Below are 20,971 nucleotides of genomic sequence, written 5' to 3'. Positions count from 1 at the left end.
TTCTTTAATGGCTTCAAACATATCTTTAGCATTATTATATTCTTCAAACACAACCTTTATGTCAGGCTCCATAAAAGTTAACAAACAATTTCTTGCCTTCCTATTATCATTTTCTCATTTTTGATATTCACGAATTACAATCAGGGAATCATCATCAGTAGGTTTAGCAGGAATAGATTATCTAAAACATAATCAACATTCTCTTCATCAAGTATCATTCTAATCCTACGGTTCCAGAGAGCATAATTGGTGCCATTTAGTTTCTCAGTTTTACTGAGCTCTTGAGATAAGGTAGTAGAAGACATTGTTCAAAATAGCAAGAATATTAAAAAATAAATAAAAATAAAGCAAATACAGATATCGGTTGGTTGTATTTTATGAGACTGTCATTCAAGTTCGGAGGCCAAAAATAAATAAATAAAGTACTTAGTTGTTTATGCAAATATACTAATCGACAACTAAGTTATCCAACAGATTTTATTTGTCTAGCTCCCACTGTTCCTTTTAATTCAGCAGCAGCTTTGGCATTCGGCAATGATACTTCTAAGTGGTTTGGAGCCCAAAAAAAATGTATCATAAAAAAAATGACAATAAATAATTAATAAGATTTAGGAATCAACGATTTCAAAACTGAACAAAAATTGAAATGGGAAAAATAAGCAAATAAATAAAACTCTAATACCCGATTTGAAATGCTTGGGTTCGACTCACTGGTCGAATCCACCTTATCTAACTAGATTTGTTTTGTAGTGAACGAAAATAGTAAAAGCCCTAAATTTATTTAGGGTTTCTTGCTTCAAACTTCAAATCTAAGATAAAATTTTGCAATTCTTTGAGCAGCAGGTTCATATATCTTTCGAGAAAACTCGAATAGGCGTCTCTTTCGAACAAAAATAATAAGGAAATTGGAACTAGGTTTTGAGTCGCTAAAGTTTCTGTTCGTTTCGAGTTGTTGGAGCAAGAACTTGTTTGATATCTCGACGAAGAAGAAAGAAGACCCAAAATAGGATTTCAGTGGAGGAAAAACTTCGATCTAGTTCTTCGCAGTGAATAACTATAGTCGGAGGCTTGAACAGATGCGTACATGGGAGAGCTGACGAAACCCTCAAACAGTGCTTCGGTGGAGAAAGGAGGAAACTCTCGATCTGGTTGTATTCTCTCTCCTCTCCCTTTTCTAAAGCTTAAAAGATGGGGTGCTACCCAGTGTGGTGCGGCTACACTCAGAAATCTGCCAATCGATGTTTAGCTCCGATACCAGTGATGGACCGAGTAGATGCAGAGGTGAACGGCTGAGATCTTGGTGTATCAAACCTACATACAAAGAGAGAATAAGATTAGCTACACAATACAGGATCCAAGACACCTATCTCTCGAACAAAATGCAAGAGAGAACTGTCAAATCTAGATGGAGCCGAAATTTGGAGGTTGCTTGACCTTCCGAATTATCTTTGATTTTTTTGCACACATTGCTATCTTTGCGATAGCCATATGTATAAGTCTTTCCCCAACATTCCCTTGTTTTGAGGGAGCATAACCGACTTGAACATTTGGAGGGAAGACCAAGTCAAGGCCTCTCTAGATTGAGACAAATGTCTCATACTGACCAAGGATCTATCCACATGGTCATCCAGTCTAAACTGGGTCAAATGGATATCCATTGACCCAATATGAGCTGGAATTTGAATCCAAAATAATCCAACAATATTGATATCTCCCTGCATAAAAACATTTTCAAATAAACAATCAAATAAATTTACTTTTTATAAAAAAAAATAAGTAATAATTTAAAATGAATGATTGTGTGTGAGAGTGTTGCATGGAGATAACCATAAAATCATCTTCCATCAACATGTGGATTGTCACATGGCCATTGGATATTCCAACATGTTGAGGATTAAACGAGGGCCTATGGCCACTCTAACATTCTAAAGATAGGATCTTTAAATTGACCTTAAGAGCTTCAATCATGTTTTCTGAAACTATTTTCCTAACAATTTGTCTCTTTTGGCTTCCTTGTGGATTATCATATTGCTATTATTTTATTCCTCTGCAAGCTGAAAAAGCAACAAAAGGGCTAAAGCATCCTGGAAGCTGGAACATTTAACGGAAAGGTGGATCCATAAAGATCCATAAAATAAACAGGATAATGAGATCAGATTTGAAAGTTGATTCTCTTTTACTTTCTTTTCATTATAATAATTTTATTTTCTTCCATGAGGTTAATTCAGAAGGAAGGACATCTTCATTACAAGAAAGTACAGCTCCAGCCATTAATTTTCCAAGCCAACCATGATAAAGCAGACCCCTTGACCCAAGCCCCCCAACTAACCAATATTTAGTTCCGTCTTTTCCATCAACAAAATCATCAATGCAACCCAAAATTGGAAGTGATCCAAGAGGAGTTTTTGGTGGCATGGCTCTCACACCTGCTCTTGCTCCTTTAAAAATCCACTTCTGTATGCCAGGGTAATTGGCTGAGGCCTTTGGTAGAAGCTCTTCGAGGGCAAATGAAGCCTCCTCTGCAGACACATTAGGTGAATAATTTCTTGATTTCCAATCCCATGTTGAGCCCATAACCATATCACGAGGCCCCTGGACGGCAAGCCAAGCATCTGACAAGATTGAAGGGCTATGCTCTCCATATTCATCTCTGAAACACATACATGAAAATGACCCCAAAAATATACTGCCACAAAGAGAGGTAAAAAAGAAAGGAAAACAAAACATCTGAGTAAAAGATTGATGTTACTCTATATCGTTGGGCAACTGCAGGTGAGCAACAACACCTCTGCATGTCCTCAAAGGGAGCTTTCCTGATAGCTCTGGAAGTGTGCCTGCTTTCGCACCTAGACATATTATTATGGCATTGTATTCCCCTGTACATCATAATTTCAGTTACGACTTGTGATCTTTATCTTGGTCCCTAATGATGAATATTACAATTGGCTTAAAAAATTTATTACAGTTCTAGTCATCTCCAAGTGGATTAACTTGAGAGAGATAAAATCACAACTGAGAATCTTGGTGATTATAACCAGTGGTCCTTTTGGCCTTTACAGGCTTCTTCCACATGCAATAAGAAAAAGCTTAGCTCCAAAATATGTATGTGAACCAACCATGTTCGGTTGAAAATGAATGTATAATAACTCTAAATACCGTTATCCTTATTCAGGCTTCACAATGCTGGAAAATGCCAGGTAATTTAAATAGAAAATTTTTTAGAAGCATTGAAGAAAATATACACATGCTGCATATACAGGAAAAAATAATGGCATGGATCTGTTTTGGTCCTTCTATAACCAATTCACTAACGAGATGCTGATTGAATGAACCTGGAAGTGTAGCATGTGATGTTACCTGCTAGTTCAATGAGTTTGTGAACAGATTTCTTGTGCAAATTTATTTCTTTCTCTTCATAACCTGACACCAATGAACTCTTCACTAGTTTTTTGCATGCTAAGAAAAGTGCCTACAAAATAATCAAAAAACAGATGGTTCATATATGTATTTAGTAAAATCCACAATAGATGAAATGAAATGGGAAATAGGACTGCTTTACTCAGACTTGAAGATAGCGTTGGGGATGGATAATCATGGCTTCAGGCATAAAAATGGCAGAGAGAGGCACACATATATTAGGAATGAGATTTTGAGCAGCATCCTTATCTATGGACTCTATTCTGCAACTTTCCAAGCAGTTTCGAGCATTCTAATCTCATAAAGCAATAAACAAAGATCATTGTGAAGAAAAGTTTCAAAAAGAAAGATATCCTAATTTATAATTAAGAAAGTTAAGTTAGAGAAAATCACCTCATTCAATATATCCACATTTTTCATGGTTGCTGGCCTCAAGATGCCCCTAATTCAACATTCATCGGACATGTAAGCTAAGAACAAAGAGATATTTTGTTTGGAAAAATGGAAGAAAAACATGCAGATAATGGAATAGATATCCATAGCCTAGTTCATCAAGAAATAAGGGATAATCTCATAGGGGGCACTCTGACAATTAGTAGCAAACAGTTCATCAGAAAGTATAATATAACTAAAGATCCAAATTAACATTTACATGAATCCATTATTCCATTTGAAGTGCATGTGCAGCATAGTGCATGAACCCCTTTACTAATGAATTTCAAGAGTTTCATTTATGTTTGTGAGAACCAACTCCCACAAGGCTCAAGCACCTTATGGCAAGAAGGGTTAATATGTAACCAATTTGGCACTCAAGACGAAGAAAAACTAAAATGTTCCTATGGTCCTGCATCTACTAGTCTCAACTTTTTCTTCCCAGTTCTTGCCCAATTAAAACCCCAAGCTGAAATTAACTGTTCTGTAATTTTGCACAAGGCTGAATTCTGGTTAGAGTTTTTCTGTTTGCTTTGGGTGATTTCTCATCATCGATTTGATGTAATCTTTGATGTACCTTTTTTTTCATTTAATAAAATTTTCTTTTTTATTTACTACTGTTAGAATTCAGGTCTGCCTTAGAGTTCGGCCTGACTGAGTTCAGTTATGTAGAAGAAGAAAGAGTGATAGTGAAAGAGAGAAAGAGAGAAAGAGACGAGAGAATTCTGGTTCGAACTGAAAGAGTCAACTTGACTTCTCCCAGTCGGCCAGTAAGTATTTATATTATTATTAAAACATAACTGAAAAGACCTATGTGCCCTTACTTAAGTTAAGAGCACATGTTTCAACACAACATTACAGATCAGCAACATCAATCAAGGTATAAAGACAGAAATACCCCTACGCTAACACCCCCCTCAAGCTGGTGAGTATATATCATATACTCCCAGCTTGTTACATATGTAGTCCACTCTTCCCCGACTCAAGCATTTTGTAAATAAGTCAGCCCACTGATTTCCTGTATTAACATGTGTAGTGTCTAGCTCTCCATTCAGCACCTTCTCCCTCACAAAGTGACAGTCAACCTCAATGTGCTTGGTTCTTTCATGAAACACTGGATTAGAGGAGATATGAACTGTAGCCTGATTATCACAATAGAGCTTCATTGGAGTGTTAATGTTGTACCCTACTTCCTGTAGAAGGTTCCTTAGCCACACTAATTCACAAGCGGTATGCGCCATAGCCCTATATTCTACCTCTACACTGCTTCTTGCCACAACCGTCTGCTTCTTACTTTTCCGTGTCACCAGGTTACCTCCCAAAAACGTGCAATAGCCTGTAGTAGACCGCCTATCAAACATAGAACCGGCCCAATCAGCATCGGAATACCCTTCTATTTCAAGTTTTCCCCCACTCATGTATATCAGACCGCGACCCGGGGCCCCTTTTAGATACTTCACAATTCTCAGAACCGCATTCCAATGAGTCAGAGGTTTTTGCATGAACTAGCTTACCACACTAACTACAAATCAGATGTCTGGTCTAGTAAGGGTTAGGTAGTTCAGTTTGCCCACAAGTCGTCGGTATCTGCCAGGGTCTTCAAACACTTCACCCATATCATTGCTTAGCTTGGTATTTGTGTCCATGGGTGTTTCAGCTGGTTTGGCACCCAACAAGCCTGTTTCTTCCAGCAAATCAAGCACATACTTCCTCTGGCACAGGTTAATCCCATACTTGGATCTCGCTACCTCTATCCCCAAGAAGTATTTCAGTTTACCCAGATCCTTTGTCTGAAAGTGATCCTGCAGATAAGTCTTCAGCCTATCAATACCAATGTTATCATTCCCAGTGATAACAATATCATCTACATACACCACCAACAGTATTTTTCCTCCCGGAGAATCATGACTAAATACAGAATGGCCAACTTTGCACTGTTTCATGCCAAACTTCTTTACCACCTCACTGAACCTACCAATCCATGCTCGAGGAGACTGTTTAAGCCCATATATAGCCTGCCTTAGTCTGCACACCTTACCATCCTCCCCCTGAGCAACAAACCCTGGAGGTTGCTCCATGTAAACCTCCTCGAGTAAGTCACCATGCAAAATGGCATTCTTGATATCAAGCTGATATAGTGGCCACTCATACATGGCTGCAAGAGAGATCACAACACGAACTGACCCTATCTTAGCAACCGGTGAGAAGGTCTCTGTGTGGTCAATGCCATAGGTTTGGGAGTACCCTTTTGCAACTAATCGCGCTTTCAGGCGTTCAACACTACCATCAGGCAGATACTTAACCGTATAAACCCACTTACAACCAACAACTTGCTTCCCAGGAGGAAGAGCAGCGAGGTCCCAAGTATGATTATGATGAAGGGCTGAGAGTTCTTCTTCCATGGCACGGCACCACCCTGGAGAGGCAAGGGCTTCCTGGACATCTTTAGGAACAATAACTGATGATAACAAGGTAACAAACTGGTGATGGGAAGCGGAAAGGTGAGTAAGAGAAACATAATTAGAAATGGGATGAAGGGTGCAAGTACGTTTACCTTTCCGCAAAGCAATGGGTAGATCAATCTCAGATGCCAAGTGGGGTTCTGGTGCCGGATCCGTCGACGGAGATGTAGCCGGAGGAGTAGTATCCGGTGCACGTGGGCGATGTGTATACACATGACGGATAGGTGGGCGTTGAACAGGTGGTGGCACCGGAGGCATGGATTTGGTCACAACAACGGGAAGTGGAAGGGGAGGAGGTGATGAGGAGGAAGAAGCATCACCAGACCCTAAAAAGAACGTAGTAGACTCAAAGAAACTGGCATCAACACACACAAAGGACCGTCGAGAACTAGGATGGTAACACCTATACCCTTTCTAGGTCCAAGAATAGCCAAGAAAGATGCACTTGAGAGAACGGGCATCAAACTTGTCGTTCCCAGGACCCAGATTATGGACAAAACAGACACACCGAAAAACGGAGACTGACCATCAAGGATGAACGTGGGCATCCAATTAATCAGAAAACAAGAGGTAAGCACTGCATCACTCCAAAAAGGTTTGGGAACATGCATGTGATGCATTAGGGATCTTGCTGTTTCAAGGAGATGGCGATTCTTTCTCTCAGCCACCCCGTTTTGTTGTGGGGTGTAGGTACACGAGGTCTGATGTATAATGCCGTGTTGGTCCAAGTATTCCTGAAATTATGAGGATAAATATTCGCGGCCATTATCAAAACGAAAAACTTTGATGTGGGTACCAAATTGGTTACGAATTTCAGCATAAAATTTTTGGAAAATGGTAAACAATTCACTTCTTTCTTTCATTAAATAGAGCCACGTCATCCTTGGAAAATCATCCACAAAAATGACAAAATATATGTATCCATTATATGACATTACTTTATAAGGACCCCAAACATTTGAATGAACTAAAGAAAAAGGACTCGACACACGGTTATCAACCCTAGAACTAAAGGGAACACGATGGTGTTTCCCAAACTGACACGACTCACAATCCAAAACAGAAAGCTGACTCAAGGACGGAACCGAGGACTTCAAGACTTTGAGCGACGGATGACCAAATCGGCAATGCCACTGGAGAGGAGAAAGAGATGACTGGAGAGCTGTTGAAGTTCTACCACCACCACCCACCTGCTTCATGCCCTCCACCAATCTTCATCCCTGTCTTGAGATCCTGAAAGACACACATAGAAGGATAAAAGGTAATGGAGCAACTAAGTGATTTGGTTAACTTACTAACAGACATAAGGTTAAAAGGCAATTTAGGAACATACAGAACTAATGAGAGGGATACAGGATCTAGGTCAACATTACCAACACCACAAATTGAGGATGTGGAACCATTAGCAAGGGTGACAGATTGTGATGTTGAGCAATGAGATAAGGAGGAAAACACACCTGGAGTTCCAGTCATGTGATCGGAGGCTCCAAAGTCAATGATCCAGGGATTGAGTGTAGATGCCAGACAAGCCATACCTGAGTGAGCAAAAGTCGCCGTGTTCTGCTGTGATTGGATAAACCTCTCATATTCATCACGGGGAACACTCACCATCTCCTTCATGAGACCATCTGTGGATGTAGGAGGCAACTGGTCAGATGAATGATTCTCTTGTTTAAAGCTGGAGCTTGAGTCACCGGTTGCGACATGATTGGCCCAAGTTGAGGGAGGACCATGTAAATCATAACAATAGTTGATGGTATGTCCATCCATACCACAATGAGTGCACTTCCTCGGGCCTGAGCTACGTCCTCTACCACGGGCTCCCCCTAAATCTCTGCTCCCAGTACGACCACCACCACGATTATAAGTAGAGCCACCATTGCCACTTCAGCCATATGCAGAACCACTACCAACACCACGGCCAGACTGAGCTCCCCGAGCTCCACCTCTACCACCACGGCCTCTCGATGCAGCAAAGGCATACCTCTGAAGTCGAGCAAATACCTCTTCTAGGGACGGAAGAGCTGATCCCCCCAATATCTGAGCTCGTACTGGTTCATATTCAGACTTTAGTCCCACCAAAAATCTAGTCACATCAAGCTGCTCTCTCTGTTGTTGTTGAATCTTGACATCAAAAGTGAGAGGATGATAGACATTCAACTCAATACGTATGTTCCTCATGTTGGCATAGTACTCCTCAAGACTCTAATTGTCCTATTACAGATTAAAGTACTTTTGATAAAGCTGATAAACTCTGGTTGTATTGTCCTGCCCCAAATACAATTTTTTCACATGGTCCCACACGTCTTTGGCAGTATCAAGGAACATGAAGTTCACACTAATCCTGGGTTCCATACAGTTCCACAACCATGTGATGATCTGAGCGTCCTCTTGCTCCCAATTTTCATACTCGTGAGAGTCAGAGGAGGGTTTCTCCTCTCTGATATGTTTTACCTTCTTCTTTGCCTTTAGAAAGACTTCAACGGATTTAGCCCAAGGCACATAATTCTCTCCATTTAACTTAATGGAGGTCATCTGAACATTCAGGTAGTCTGTAGGCACCATCACACTATACTGTCTCCCATTATGTTATCACCAATTCTGCACACTTGCTGAATTCTATTATCACTGAGATCTGCACACTACACACCACTAGGTCACACCTGTCACACTGATTGCAGCATTAATTGTTGTTGGAATGTGTGCTCTTTACACCACAAACCCTGCTCCTACAACTACCTGAAATCTCACCACTATATGATCATATCTCTTCCTTCAACATGCACAAAGAAACCAGCATAAACCCTAGCCCTTACTGGCCGAAACACTAGCAAATGGTCTGAAACACACCTCCTATTTAATCCATAACAGATATCAAGAACTGAAATCTCTTACCTTATCGCTGAAGTAACACCCATGCGAGCAGGAGAGCAGTCCACACACAACAACCACACACAGTTCGGCCCTCTATTCTTCCTCTACTAGGAGAGGGCGACCTCAGAAATCACAGCAACCGACCACATACGACCTGACTAGAGGCATAGAGACCCCCAAGGGAAGAGGGCGATCACTCCTTTTCAGCCCTTTTCCCTTATCTCCAATCGAACACAAAAAAAAAAAGAGGAAAACCCTAGATAGGGTGCGTAGAGAATGAACCCTAGGCAAGCAGAAATCTAGGCAGATTTAACCTACTCTGATACCATGTTAGAATTCAGGTCTGCCTTAGAGTTCGGCCTAACTGAGTTCAGTTATGTAGAAGAAGAAAGAGTGATAGAGAAAGAGAGAAAGAGAGAAGAGAGAATTCTGGTTCGAACTGAAAGAGTCAACTTGACTTCTCCCAGTCGGCCAGTAAGTATTTATACTATTATTAAAACATAACTGAAAAGACCTATGTGCCCTTACTTAAGTTAAGAGCACATGTTTCAACACAACATTACAAATCAGCAACATCAATCAAGGTATAAAGACAGAAATACCCCTACACTAACAACTACCAAAAAATCCATATACTTGAACAATTCCACTAATACAACTCATTTGCACAAAATCGAAAGTCTGAATTATTTGCCTAAATTTCTGGTCTAGAATCCATCTCCAATCAAAATTTACTAATATCAGAATACAGTTTATTCAAAATTTTGATGAAATTAAAACTGTACAAACACAGAATAGTTAAATGTAGATCAAAAAGAAAAAACATTCTGGGTGGTATACAAGCTACAGAAAAATACCAATACATGATGGAAAGAAATTAAGGGACCAAACCTTCTCCAAACTATTGATTCATCATTGTTCTGATTCAAATCTTGGGTTAGCCTGTCTAGCTCCCTAGAGATAATAGCTGCTTCTGCAATGTTTAAGAGCTCTAAACACTCTTTCCAACACTCTGCACCCCTCCAAAGAAGCTTAGCTGCAAAAAATTGAACTGTTTTGCATGACAAAAGCTTAAACTAGTTTTATTACTAGAATGAAGGATGCATCACCTCAGAAAAACAAATGCTTCTTAGCAAGAAAAGTGAAGAGATAAAAGAACGATATCACGTCATCAAGGTCTGATCCATTCATACCCTAAATTAGATAAAAGGAGATGAGGAACCTTTAGGAGAATAAGGATGAATCAGTCCTCCAGAAACCCCAGAAGCACCACCTCCAATGCCAACCTCATCATAGATGTCAATGCATAATTTCATCTCCTTCGATGCTTGCTGTGAAAGAAGATCATGACAATCAAATAAAAGCATCTGGTAGTGCATGAATCTGGTCACATAAAACATCACTTAGAAACAAAAGCAATTGTTGACAAGCAGTCCAGGCTCATTTCTGTTCCGATAGGGATTTGTCATATGTTCAGACATGGTTACCAGTATGAACTATCCAAATGGTCAGGCCATCTATTGTATGATTTGAAATCTTCCAATCGTTTTGACAGTACCCCAGGCTTTTGCTCAGATCTGAGTGCAGTTGATCAGGTTTGAAGGGATTGAAGGATGGCCTAAGCTAACTGAATTTTGTTATTGTCATGAGGAAACTGTTAAGTATTATACTCCTAATTTGACTACAAGAGTTCATATGAATGGAGTAGAGCAAGTGTCATGAGGATATATGGTAGGCTTTTGATGCAATGGTGTTTTAAGTCTCAACATTTTTACCCGAATTATAGCATTGGAAATTTGGAAGTTAAGGTATTTTGGCACATAACACAATGCACAATTATTTATTGTAGCTTAAAAACATAAGTATCACTAATTTATCAAAAAAAGAAAAAACATAAGTACCGGTAAGCATCGCATAAGGCAACTAAAGTGGAAACACCTCCCTGATGGGAGAAACACCAAAAAGATATTTTCCTCAACACCCCCATGCACATAACCCAATGTAAAGGGTGGTGCCAACATTTGAAGTTAAATCTACCTAACCAAACATGATTTGGTACTATGAAGTCAAAATGCCTATGTGGCACTTAGATGGACTCTAAATGAGAACACAAAATTATGGTTCAAAATACAATTATAATTGTTCCATAAATGAATTAAAAGGGGAAGAAAGTAAAACACTTAAGAATTATTGCCTAAAGAACCCATGCACCTAGCTAGAATTTCTTTCCGATTGTATTAGGATCTAAGCAGTTAGAGGAAGCTCCATTGCAAGAGTTGAAATTGAGGAGAAATCAAGGAGAAAGAAATTTTGGAATATGGGAAGAACATCCTAAGTGGGTGTCATTGTTGGAACCTATAAATCCAGCTATTCCCATAGGGAAGTCCATTAAGAGGCGCCAGGCCGTAGATAGAAAAAGCTTGAAATTACTATTTGCAATAATTACTATTGTTCATAGGAAAATTTTGTTCTATGTCCTATTAATTTATGATTTTTATGAGATACTAGAAGTTCCTGAGTGCTAAGCATATGCTTGGCCTATAAAGCTTTATAAATATATTGTTAGGATTTCCCTAAGAGATGGATTGTGTTTTGAAATAAATTTGAAGTTTTTTTATTGTGGTACTTAGAGGTATGATCTTCCTCTCTCTCTTATTTTCCCTTTTCAACCTATATATTCTAAAGTGCATGCTCCTTCCTGTAGTCTTCATCCTTTGGCAGAATTTAGCCTACTTTGTCCTCTGTATTTCCCTTTCTTAAGTTTGCATTAGAGATCTGAAATTCCTCTAATCTCAGTTCTAGATATTTCAGGCACAAAACCATCTTTCCCAACCCTACCATTAAACCCATTCCAGATCTGAAACCATTCCCTTGATTATTTTCAGATCCAACTCCTCCATTAACCCACCATTTCTGAATCCATAGGGCAAACCCTTCCTATCCTATATCAACCTTAGATAATCCTGTCTGATTGTCATATCACTCCCTAATCCTTTGGGCTAGGATTTCATTACAACCCACTAGATTACATTTCTTCCCATCACCAATTCCGTTTGAAAAAATGTTCTTACCAAGAATTTGAATCTCTGAACTAAAAAGTTGGAAGACAGGATAAGGATTCATCATAAACAATCAAGTTAGCTAAGGAATTGCATGTTAAAGTGTTCTTACCTCCTTCTGGTGATGATTCCTGTTCCAACTTGTAAATTTCTTCCTAAATCTTTATCAGATATCAAATGAACAAGAATTTAAAACTAGCTCCTAGATGCAATTTCACGCAGGTACTGGGCTAAAAAGATATTCCAAAATCCAACATGCTGGTATATTTAATGTTCAGTAATTTTTCCACCTGAAAGATTCCAATTTTTCTACAATTAATCCTCAAACCACTAGCTGCCTAAGAAACAAAAGGGTACTTTGTCAGTGTTGGACACTTGATGTAACCTCTGCACCAGAGACTTCGTCTATGCCTTGGGCTTGCTGTGTCAGTGTAACATAGGACCCAAGCACTATGATCTGATGCAAGCTGATAAAGTCCAAAAGACCAAGGCTAGCCTTAGAATAGCAGAATCAGATCATTAAGCTGCTAACGTTGAGACCTAAGTAGGAAGGATGGTCCCCATAATTAGAGCCAAGTCATGCCCCAATTTAAATGCACAATTCTAAAAGATGGTTTACCCAGATTACATAGCCTCCTATCCTCCATCATAAACAAGCAGCCTGAAGAACCGCAAGAAGAAAGGGGAAAGAGGGTAAACATATACATATGATCCAAACTAGAGACAACGTTGGCATACTATATTTCTTCCTGTCAAAGAAAATGCAATTGATAAAATTCATAGGATCACCCAATTAATGTAGAATTTGGGCTAGTTAGGTTGTGCCTATAATTGGGCATCCCGATCCATGAATAACTCGGCAAAAGCATTAGGGTAAACACCCGAAGTACGATGCTTACCAGACTCTGTTACCATTTCCATGCTTTTCGGTGACCCTATTATTCAATGGAAAAGAGAAGATCAAATACATAGCACATAGTTCCATGTTTCACACAAGACCAATACTTTTGCATGACTTCCAAAGAAATGTTCGAGCATTGAAAGAAAGAGACTCATCAGACGTATAAACTGAACCATAAAGTCCAGATTACCGAGAACAAGAAAATATATTAAATTAGTAAACCTACATAAGCACTCATGTATATCCAGGTTCAAGTACCTTTAACAGATGCCAAGCCACAGAGAGTCCAGCAAAACCAGCTCCAAGCACTGCATACCTGAAACGCGAAGGAAAGCAAACTGGGATTGTTAAAGATATTCAAACATGCCTTCCTATACATAAGAAGAGATTGAAAAATGAAGAAGGATAAGACGAAAACCTGAGAGGTGGTTGAGCGGAGGAAGCGAAGGAACGGATCGAAGAAGACACAATGGATAATGAACAAACATTTCCATTGGGTTGCCGGTGCCCATGAAGGGTCACCAGAGAATTCCTTCCCAACGGTAACAATATAGGGCTAGGGTTTCTGATGCCAAGATGGAGAACCATCCTTTGCTCAGAAGACCAGAACCCTGGCTGACTGGATAATGTCTTCAAGCTTCAGTTTCTTGTTTCTTAGCTCTTCTTTCCCGCTCCTACACTGCATTCATTCCCTACTAGAGTCCACCTCCTCCAATCCGGTAAAAGAGCCTTAAGCCGGTCTGGTCGAGCCAATGCTAGCTTGAGCGGCACTGACGCACTGTGGTGAATAGACCAGTTGGTAAAGCGGTTGAATCCGGTCGGTTTGACAACCGAACCATATTATAGTTGCATGTTGCATCTTTCACCGTATCCATCTCACATTACGGTGGAATCAGGGTGAGGACAGAGTAGGGTGCTGGGGCTCTCAATGGGTCGGTTCTACCCGACCGAATCAAACAGAACCGATTACATCAGTTTTGGTTATGTTATTTTGTTCCAATTAACAATCAGAGTCGCTTGTGGTTCTTGCCGGTTTTGAATCGATAATTTTGTAAATGATATATAAAGGTTTCTTTTTTTTTTTTTGTAATATTTATTTATTTTTTATGTTTAAAAGGCTAAATTTGATAGATAATATATAAGATTAATTCTGGTTAAAAATATTTGATTTATTAACATATAAATAATTTACTAATTTAGTGTCATTTTTATTGAAATTATATTATCAAATATCAAAATTTAAGTTGTTATTTATATAAATAAATATAGATATCAGTATAATCGGGCCTACCGGGTCAGACCTGATTACCCTGATTAACAATTAGGATGGTTTTGGATTTATCATTTTGTCCTCCTAATTAATATTTGTGATGAGACTGGAACAACCTACAAGCAACTCAAACTCGATCCATTGAAAACCCTACAGGGTGTACATTAAGCCCCATAAAGCCATCGGTTACACTATGAAGAGCTTCGACTTTTGTCAAGGCAAATCGGTGCATGCACCAATCAATCAGCCCCTTGGAAAATATTTTTCATAAAATAAATCACATAAATATGAAGATATTTTAATATAAGACTGTAAAGGTTGTTAGAACGGGCTTTGTCCTTACCGAAGGCGAATTCACACATCTCTTGTTATGGAAGTATGTCAACCCACTATCTCAATTACTAGGTCATTGTCAAACCCAAAGTCAGCAAATATGACATGAAAAGTCCATGCATTATTCCATTTTAATAATGAAAAATACGTATTTCATGTATGCATATTTATAAGTACTATAAGAAATTACTAAGTTTTCCATCTTATAAAATATATAAAAATAATTGATTTTTATGATAGATTTTATTTATATTATTTATTCATTATATAATTTATGATTTTTTCATAATTTTCCATACTTTTGAATCGTTTGGTATTTCATTAAAAACCTATACAAATATGTACCAAGCAACTATGACTCAAACCACACCTGTCGTGGCAAACCTGATCCAAGAAATTTATCTTGCACCAATCTTACTAGTGTTTGGGGTTTGGGGACTGTTTATAATCTCTATTCTCTAATTTTTAAATGGGGTTTTCAAATAAAGTTTTGTTTGGTTTGAAGAAAAAAAAGTAAGGAATGGAAGGAAAAGATAGAGAAACTTTTACAAACTTTGTATAGATTTTCCTACTATTTCCTTCCTTTTCTTACTTTTTCCTTCAACCAAACGCAGCCCAAGTTTTTAACTGTTTATTGAGTAAGCAGCTTTTGTGTTAGGTGTGACATTTTAAACAGGCTTTTTATTTTTTATTTTTTATTTTTGTTATAAAAGTGTTTCTCCAAAACACCATGAACAAGAAGTCCAAAATTTTCAACCTTGTTTCTTTAAAAAAAAAAAAAAAAAAAGAAAAACCGAGCTTTTTGGGTGAAAAACCAAAAAGCGTTCTTTTTGGCTTTTTTATTAGTCACCCATTTTGGGGGGCCTTTTTAGGTGTTTTTGAAATCTAATTTGCAATAAACTGAATAAATATTTAAAAGAATCACTCCCAAACACAGGCTTAACTTGAAAACCAACTTAAAATTTTCTCTATAGGGCCAAAGAAAGGTTGGATGAAATCGGATGGAAATATACCTAAATCCAATATTCGAGAGATCCAAATTCAATAAGCAATAATCATTAATTCATTATTCAATATGCCTTAGTGCCTTACAACTTATTAAGAAGGGGCCTTCCATACATCTCATGCCCAACATTATAAGGAGCTGCTAAGATGTGCGATTGTTTTTGCAAAATAAAACCAAACCAACCATGTTGTCGAATACCTCCTTGATTAAATATTCGGCCGGTATTTTTGTTTTTGAAAATAAGTTAATAAGTTATTTTGTTTTTGCACTCCATTTGGTTAATAAGTTAGGAGTCATTTATTAAAACACCCTAGAGTTTTATGGATTTACTAAAATTTGTCCTAGTCTGTATTTAACTAAAACATCTCTTATAGTTTGCAACTGATTTGCTTAGGTTCAATTATGTAGACCGCAAAATCTTATACATTGTATTATTTTATATGTATTTATACTGTACATATTTGTATTTGTATTCTTTTCAAATTGAGCCTTAATTGACATTTCATTAAGAACCTTTTATATTGCCATTTAGAAATGGTTATGTGACCATATAGATCAAGTGGAAAGTGTTTAAGGGCATGGGTCTAAGATTGTTTATTCTGAAAATACCCCTTATACTTCCTAGGGCAGAAAACAAAATTGATTGCACAAAGTGCTTGTCTACGTATTATCTTCCATTTTTATTTTTTTATTAAATTTGTTTGAATGGATATTAAGATTAAAAATAGAGAAAATTCTCAATTAATACCCTATACTTTGGGCCTAGTGCCACTTTGGCCCCCAAACTTTAAAACTCGACAATTCAATACCCGAACTTTCAAAACATGCCAATCCACTACTTGTTGTTAACTAGCCGTAAAGTGGCATTTGAAAAGACACAAATGCGCTTCGAGTGTCATCTAATTTTCTTTATCAACCATCTAAACATTGATAAAAAATGAACAACCCCAAGTCCTTGCCTCTTCTATTTAAGAAAGTTGGGATCACTAAAATGTCCATTGAGACCTGACTCCAACTTTCTTGAATAGAAGATGCAAGGATTTGGGACTGTTCATTTTTTATCAACGTTTGGATGGTTGATATAGAGAATTAGATGACACTTGAAGGGCATTTATATCTTTCCAAATGCCACTTAACGGCTGGTTAACAAACTGATTAACAACAGGTAGTGGATTGGCATGTTTTGAAAGTTCATGTATTGAATTGTCGCGCTTTAAAGTTTGGGGGCCAAGGTGAGACTAGGTCCAAAGTACAAGGTACTAATCAGGAACTTCCCTTAAAAATATCTATTAACAGCTGTTATTTTTTTTATGTATAGTACCATAGGGGTACTATTGTACTTTTACTCTTTTTATTTTAGTTGATGTCGCCCTAGTCTATATATCAAAAAAGTTGTACTGTCAACAGGATCTTTTGCTCCCAACTTCTTTCATTCTTCTCTCCTGCATAACATGGTATCAGAGCGGGACTATCAAATCTAAAAGAAGAAGTCAAGTGAACGGTTTTTTCTTCTTCGCACCAGAATGAAGATCTCACACACTAAAGTAAATTTTGTTTGACTGATTGAAGATCTGTTGTTTGACTGATTGAAGATCTCACACACTAAAGTAAATTTTCTATCTCTCTCTCTCTCTCTCTCTCTCTCTCTCTCTCTCTCTCTCTCTTGCCTTTTTTCTAGTCGTGTGCCAAGGCAGAACCTGTACTAGGTCTGCCGATTGGATGTGAGGTAATCAACACCAATTTCTTTCCTTTTTTATGGGGTCGACTAATCCTTGTGAAACTGTTGGTTGTGAGGACCTTTTGTGTGCTTCAATAGTAGCTTTTATGGTGAACTAAGGGTTAAAAAGTGACCAATACATCTTATGTGCTACAACAACAACTTTTATGGTGAACTGAAGGTCAAAAAGTGACCAGTACTTGCTGTAACAATAGTCCTAGGTCAAGAGATGACCTGTATGCATTGTGGCAACACTTGTGTTGAGCTTGTAACAAGGGATGACCTGTTAGTGCTGTAACAGCACCTATGTTTTTACAAAAGGATGTGTGTTTCTGAAGAAAAAAAAAATTGTTCCCCCTCAGTGTTGAATTTCTTTAAAATTGTGTACCCCATTTAAGAGTTGTTTTTGAATATTAAATCATGAGTGGTGAAGATTCTGCTACATCCGGTGTTTCCTCAATGCTGAATGGAATGAGTGGAGGTGTAGACCTATCATTTCCCATAGTTGTTATTCCTCTTGATGGTTTAATTTATTTAGAGTGGTCAAGAAGGATCAAACTGTAGATCACTGCAAGGGGAAAGATAGGTTATATTAAAGGGAGAATCAAAGAACCACATTCAAGGAGTGCTAAATATGACAGACGGAACCAGGAAAACAACATGGTCATGTCTTGGCTTTTAGTTTCTATGCAACTTCAAATAAAAAGGAATTTCATGTGAGCTGAAATGGCAAATGAGATTTGGGAACAAGCAAAATCAACATATTTGGAACTGCGACACTATGCAAAAATCTACTAGCTACAGGTAGAATCATCTACTTGTAAACAGGGGGAGAAGTGTCTATCTGTGTACTACTTAGATAGAGTGCAAAGCCCCACATCAGCTTCTCTTTCCTAAGGCCCCCATTCTTTCCATTCCTCTCTGTTTGTTTGGTTATCGTTGCTTTGTCCAAAATTTGTCACCCACTCATGGAAAATTGGACCCTTGTGCTATTCCTTGCACATTCCTAAGGTACTCCTTCACTCAAAAGGGATACTGTTGCTTTGATCCTGTTTCTCGAAAATTCTATGTTTCCATGAATGTCTCTTTCTTTGAGAATGAGCCTTTTTTCCATGTTTCTCCTCAGGGGGAGAGTAGAAATGAAGAGAAATAGGTTCAACTCCCTCCTCTTCCTGATCCTCCTCCTTTTCATGTCTTATTTCGTTGTTACAAAAGCCAACCAAATTCAAGAGCTATGGAGAATCTAGAAACTGTACCTCTAATGCCATTAAACTCTTTAGGGGTGGATCATACTCACTCAGGTATCTTGGTTCTCATTGATGTCCCTAACCCATTGCAATTGATATTGTTGCTAATGACATTAACCTTCCTATTGCTCATAGGAAAGGTGATAGATCGTGCATCACTAAACACCTCATTTCCTACTTTGTTTCCTATGAAAACATTTCATCATCTTTTCGAGCCTTTTTCACATCCATTGATAGTGGCCCTATCCCTAAGAATGTGCAGAAGCTCTTTCAGTACCTGAATGGACAGATGCTATGAAGAAAGAAATTAATGCCCTTCATAAAAATGACACATGAGAACTTGTAGATCTTTCTAAGGGAAATGATCCAGTTGGATGTAAATGGGTGTTCATAGTCAAACATATGGTTGATGGCACGGTAGAGAGGTATAAAACTCATTTAGTGGCAAAAGGGTTTACACAAGTGTACGGAGTTGATTATGTAGTAACATTTGCACCCATTGCCAAGATGAACTCCATTAGAGTTCTATTCTCTCTTGCTGTTAATCTTGACTAGGATCTACATCAGCTTGATATCAAGAATGCAATTTTGAATGGTGACATTGAAGATGAAGTTTACATGATACAACCCCCTAGTTTTCAGGCTCAATGCAATGAACAAAAGGTGTGCAGGTTGAAAAAGTCTTTATATGGGCTGAAACAATCATTGAGAGCCTGGTTCAGTAGATTCCATGCAGCAGTTCAATAGAAAAGATACAACCAATGTCAATCTGATCACACATTGTTTGTGAAAAGACGAGAAGGTAAAATTGTTGCTTTGATAGTATATGTTGATGATATAATCATCACTGGCGATTGGAAGGATGAAATCCAAAAGTTGAAGAGTTTTATTGCCACATAGTTTGAAGTAAATGATCTAGGTCCTCTAAGATACTTCCTAGGAATTGAAATTGCTCGTTCAAAAAGGGATATCTTCATTTCCCAAATGAAGTATGTCCTAGGTTTACTCCAAGATACAAGAAAAATGGGAGTGAAGGCAGTTGATTCCCCTATTGATCCTAACCATAAATTAGGTGACAACCAAGGTGAACATATCAAGGATGTGGAACAGTTTTAGAGATTTATAGGAAGATTGTTATATCTTTTTATGACCCGCTCAGACATTGCTTATGCAATTGGTGTCCTTAGCCAATTTGTGCATGCCCGTATAACCACTCATCTTGAAGTAGTAGAAAGAATCCTCTAATACCTTAAAAGGTTTCCAAGTGCTGACTTGTTGTTTTAAAGGCACGAACATTTGAAAGTTGAAGTGTATACTGATGCAGATTGGGAAAAATCCCTAAATGACAAAAAGTCAACTAGTGGCTACTGTACCTTCATAGGAGGAAATCTAGTTACCTGGAGAAGCAAAAAGCAAAGTGTGGTAGTTAGATCCAGTGCTGAAGCTGAATATTGAGCAATGACTCGTGAAGTAACTGAGATTATGTGGATAAAGAATCTATTAAGTGAGTTGGGTTTTCTAGTGGACAGACCTATGACCATATTCTGTGATAACAAAGTAGCTATAAACATTGTTTCTAACCTTGTACTACATGATAGAACTAAATACATCGAAGTCGATAAGCATTTTATCAGAGAGAATGTTATCACAGGGGAAGTGTGTACTCCCTATGTCAGTTCTGAAGATCAACTTGCAGACATCTTTACAAAAGGACTACACCACTCACGACATCATGATTTATGTGACAAGTTGGGCATGATTGACATCTATGTCCCAACTTGAGGGGGAGTGTTAACCATTGTTATTTTTCCTATGTATAGTATCGTAGTGGTACTATTGTACTTTTACTCTTTTTTATTTTAATTTTTCTCGCCCTAGTATATATATTAAAAAAACTGCAATGCCACTAGGATCTTTTGCTCTTAGTTCTCTCTCTCTCTCTCTTTTCTCTCTTCTTCCATTCTTCTCTCCTGCATAACAATATCATTTTAGTAAACACCCATCTAGATAAGTGGCATCTTATTTTATCAAAGAAAAGAGCTTCTCAAAAATGGCCATTTGCACTCTCAAACAAATGCTTACTTAAACATGTGATCCATTTAAAAAAAGTATGGACTTCAAATAATAGTTACCTCCACTCTCAAATAGAGAAAAAAAAAACAACAAAAACTAAACTCATTTCAAATAAAACTTGACTTAGTTATTTGGTACATTTCCCGGTAAATAAACAAATCCCCTAACTTCCCCCGTTGA

At 38.0% G+C, this 20,971-nt stretch overlaps 1 protein-coding gene across 3 annotated transcripts; it reads right to left on the bottom strand.

Moving 5' to 3' along the window:
• Positions 1 to 760: 760 nt before the first annotated feature.
• LOC148843208 (FAD-dependent oxidoreductase family protein) lies at positions 761 to 13,849 on the bottom strand. 3 transcript variants are annotated; one of them, XM_088960071.1, is made up of 10 exons: positions 13,564 to 13,842; positions 13,404 to 13,461; positions 10,408 to 10,516; positions 10,077 to 10,221; positions 3,811 to 3,859; positions 3,566 to 3,709; positions 3,358 to 3,469; positions 2,750 to 2,876; positions 2,427 to 2,650; positions 761 to 1,311 (listed from the first exon to the last, which is right to left on the bottom strand). In XM_088960071.1, exons 1-10 carry the CDS (start codon positions 13,731 to 13,733, stop codon positions 1,175 to 1,177), a joined length of 1,275 nt encoding a protein of 424 aa, XP_088816197.1. In that variant the 5' UTR covers positions 13,734 to 13,842; the 3' UTR covers positions 761 to 1,174. The 3 variants fall into 3 exon arrangements, with proteins under 3 accessions (XP_088816197.1, XP_088816199.1, XP_088816196.1); XM_088960073.1 differs by lacking the exon at positions 761 to 1,311 and adding an exon at positions 13,144 to 13,179 and having other exon boundaries at positions 2,158 to 2,650; positions 13,564 to 13,839; XM_088960070.1 differs by lacking the exon at positions 761 to 1,311 and having other exon boundaries at positions 2,158 to 2,650; positions 13,564 to 13,849.
• Between the last annotated feature and the right edge of the window lie 7,122 nt (positions 13,850 to 20,971).

This window comes from Nelumbo lutea, chromosome 8 (assembly GCF_056320005.1).
Source record: "Nelumbo lutea isolate HS-2025 chromosome 8, American lotus-T2T, whole genome shotgun sequence".
NCBI lineage: Eukaryota > Viridiplantae > Streptophyta > Magnoliopsida > Proteales > Nelumbonaceae > Nelumbo > Nelumbo lutea.
This window is presented reverse-complemented; position numbering and strand designations above follow the sequence as displayed.

Coding starts and splice junctions, on each gene's coding strand:
- LOC148843208 (XM_088960070.1), bottom strand. CDS start 13,733: ATGGTTCTCCATCTTGGCATCAGAAACCCTAGCCCTATATTGTTACCG. Junction 3,860..10,076: donor GAATCAATAGTTTGGAGAAG/GTTTGGTCCCTT, acceptor ATGTTGAATTAG/GGGCATCTTGAGGCCAGCAA. Junction 2,651..2,749: donor CAGTTGCCCAACGATATAGA/GTAACATCAATC, acceptor TATGTGTTTCAG/AGATGAATATGGAGAGCATA.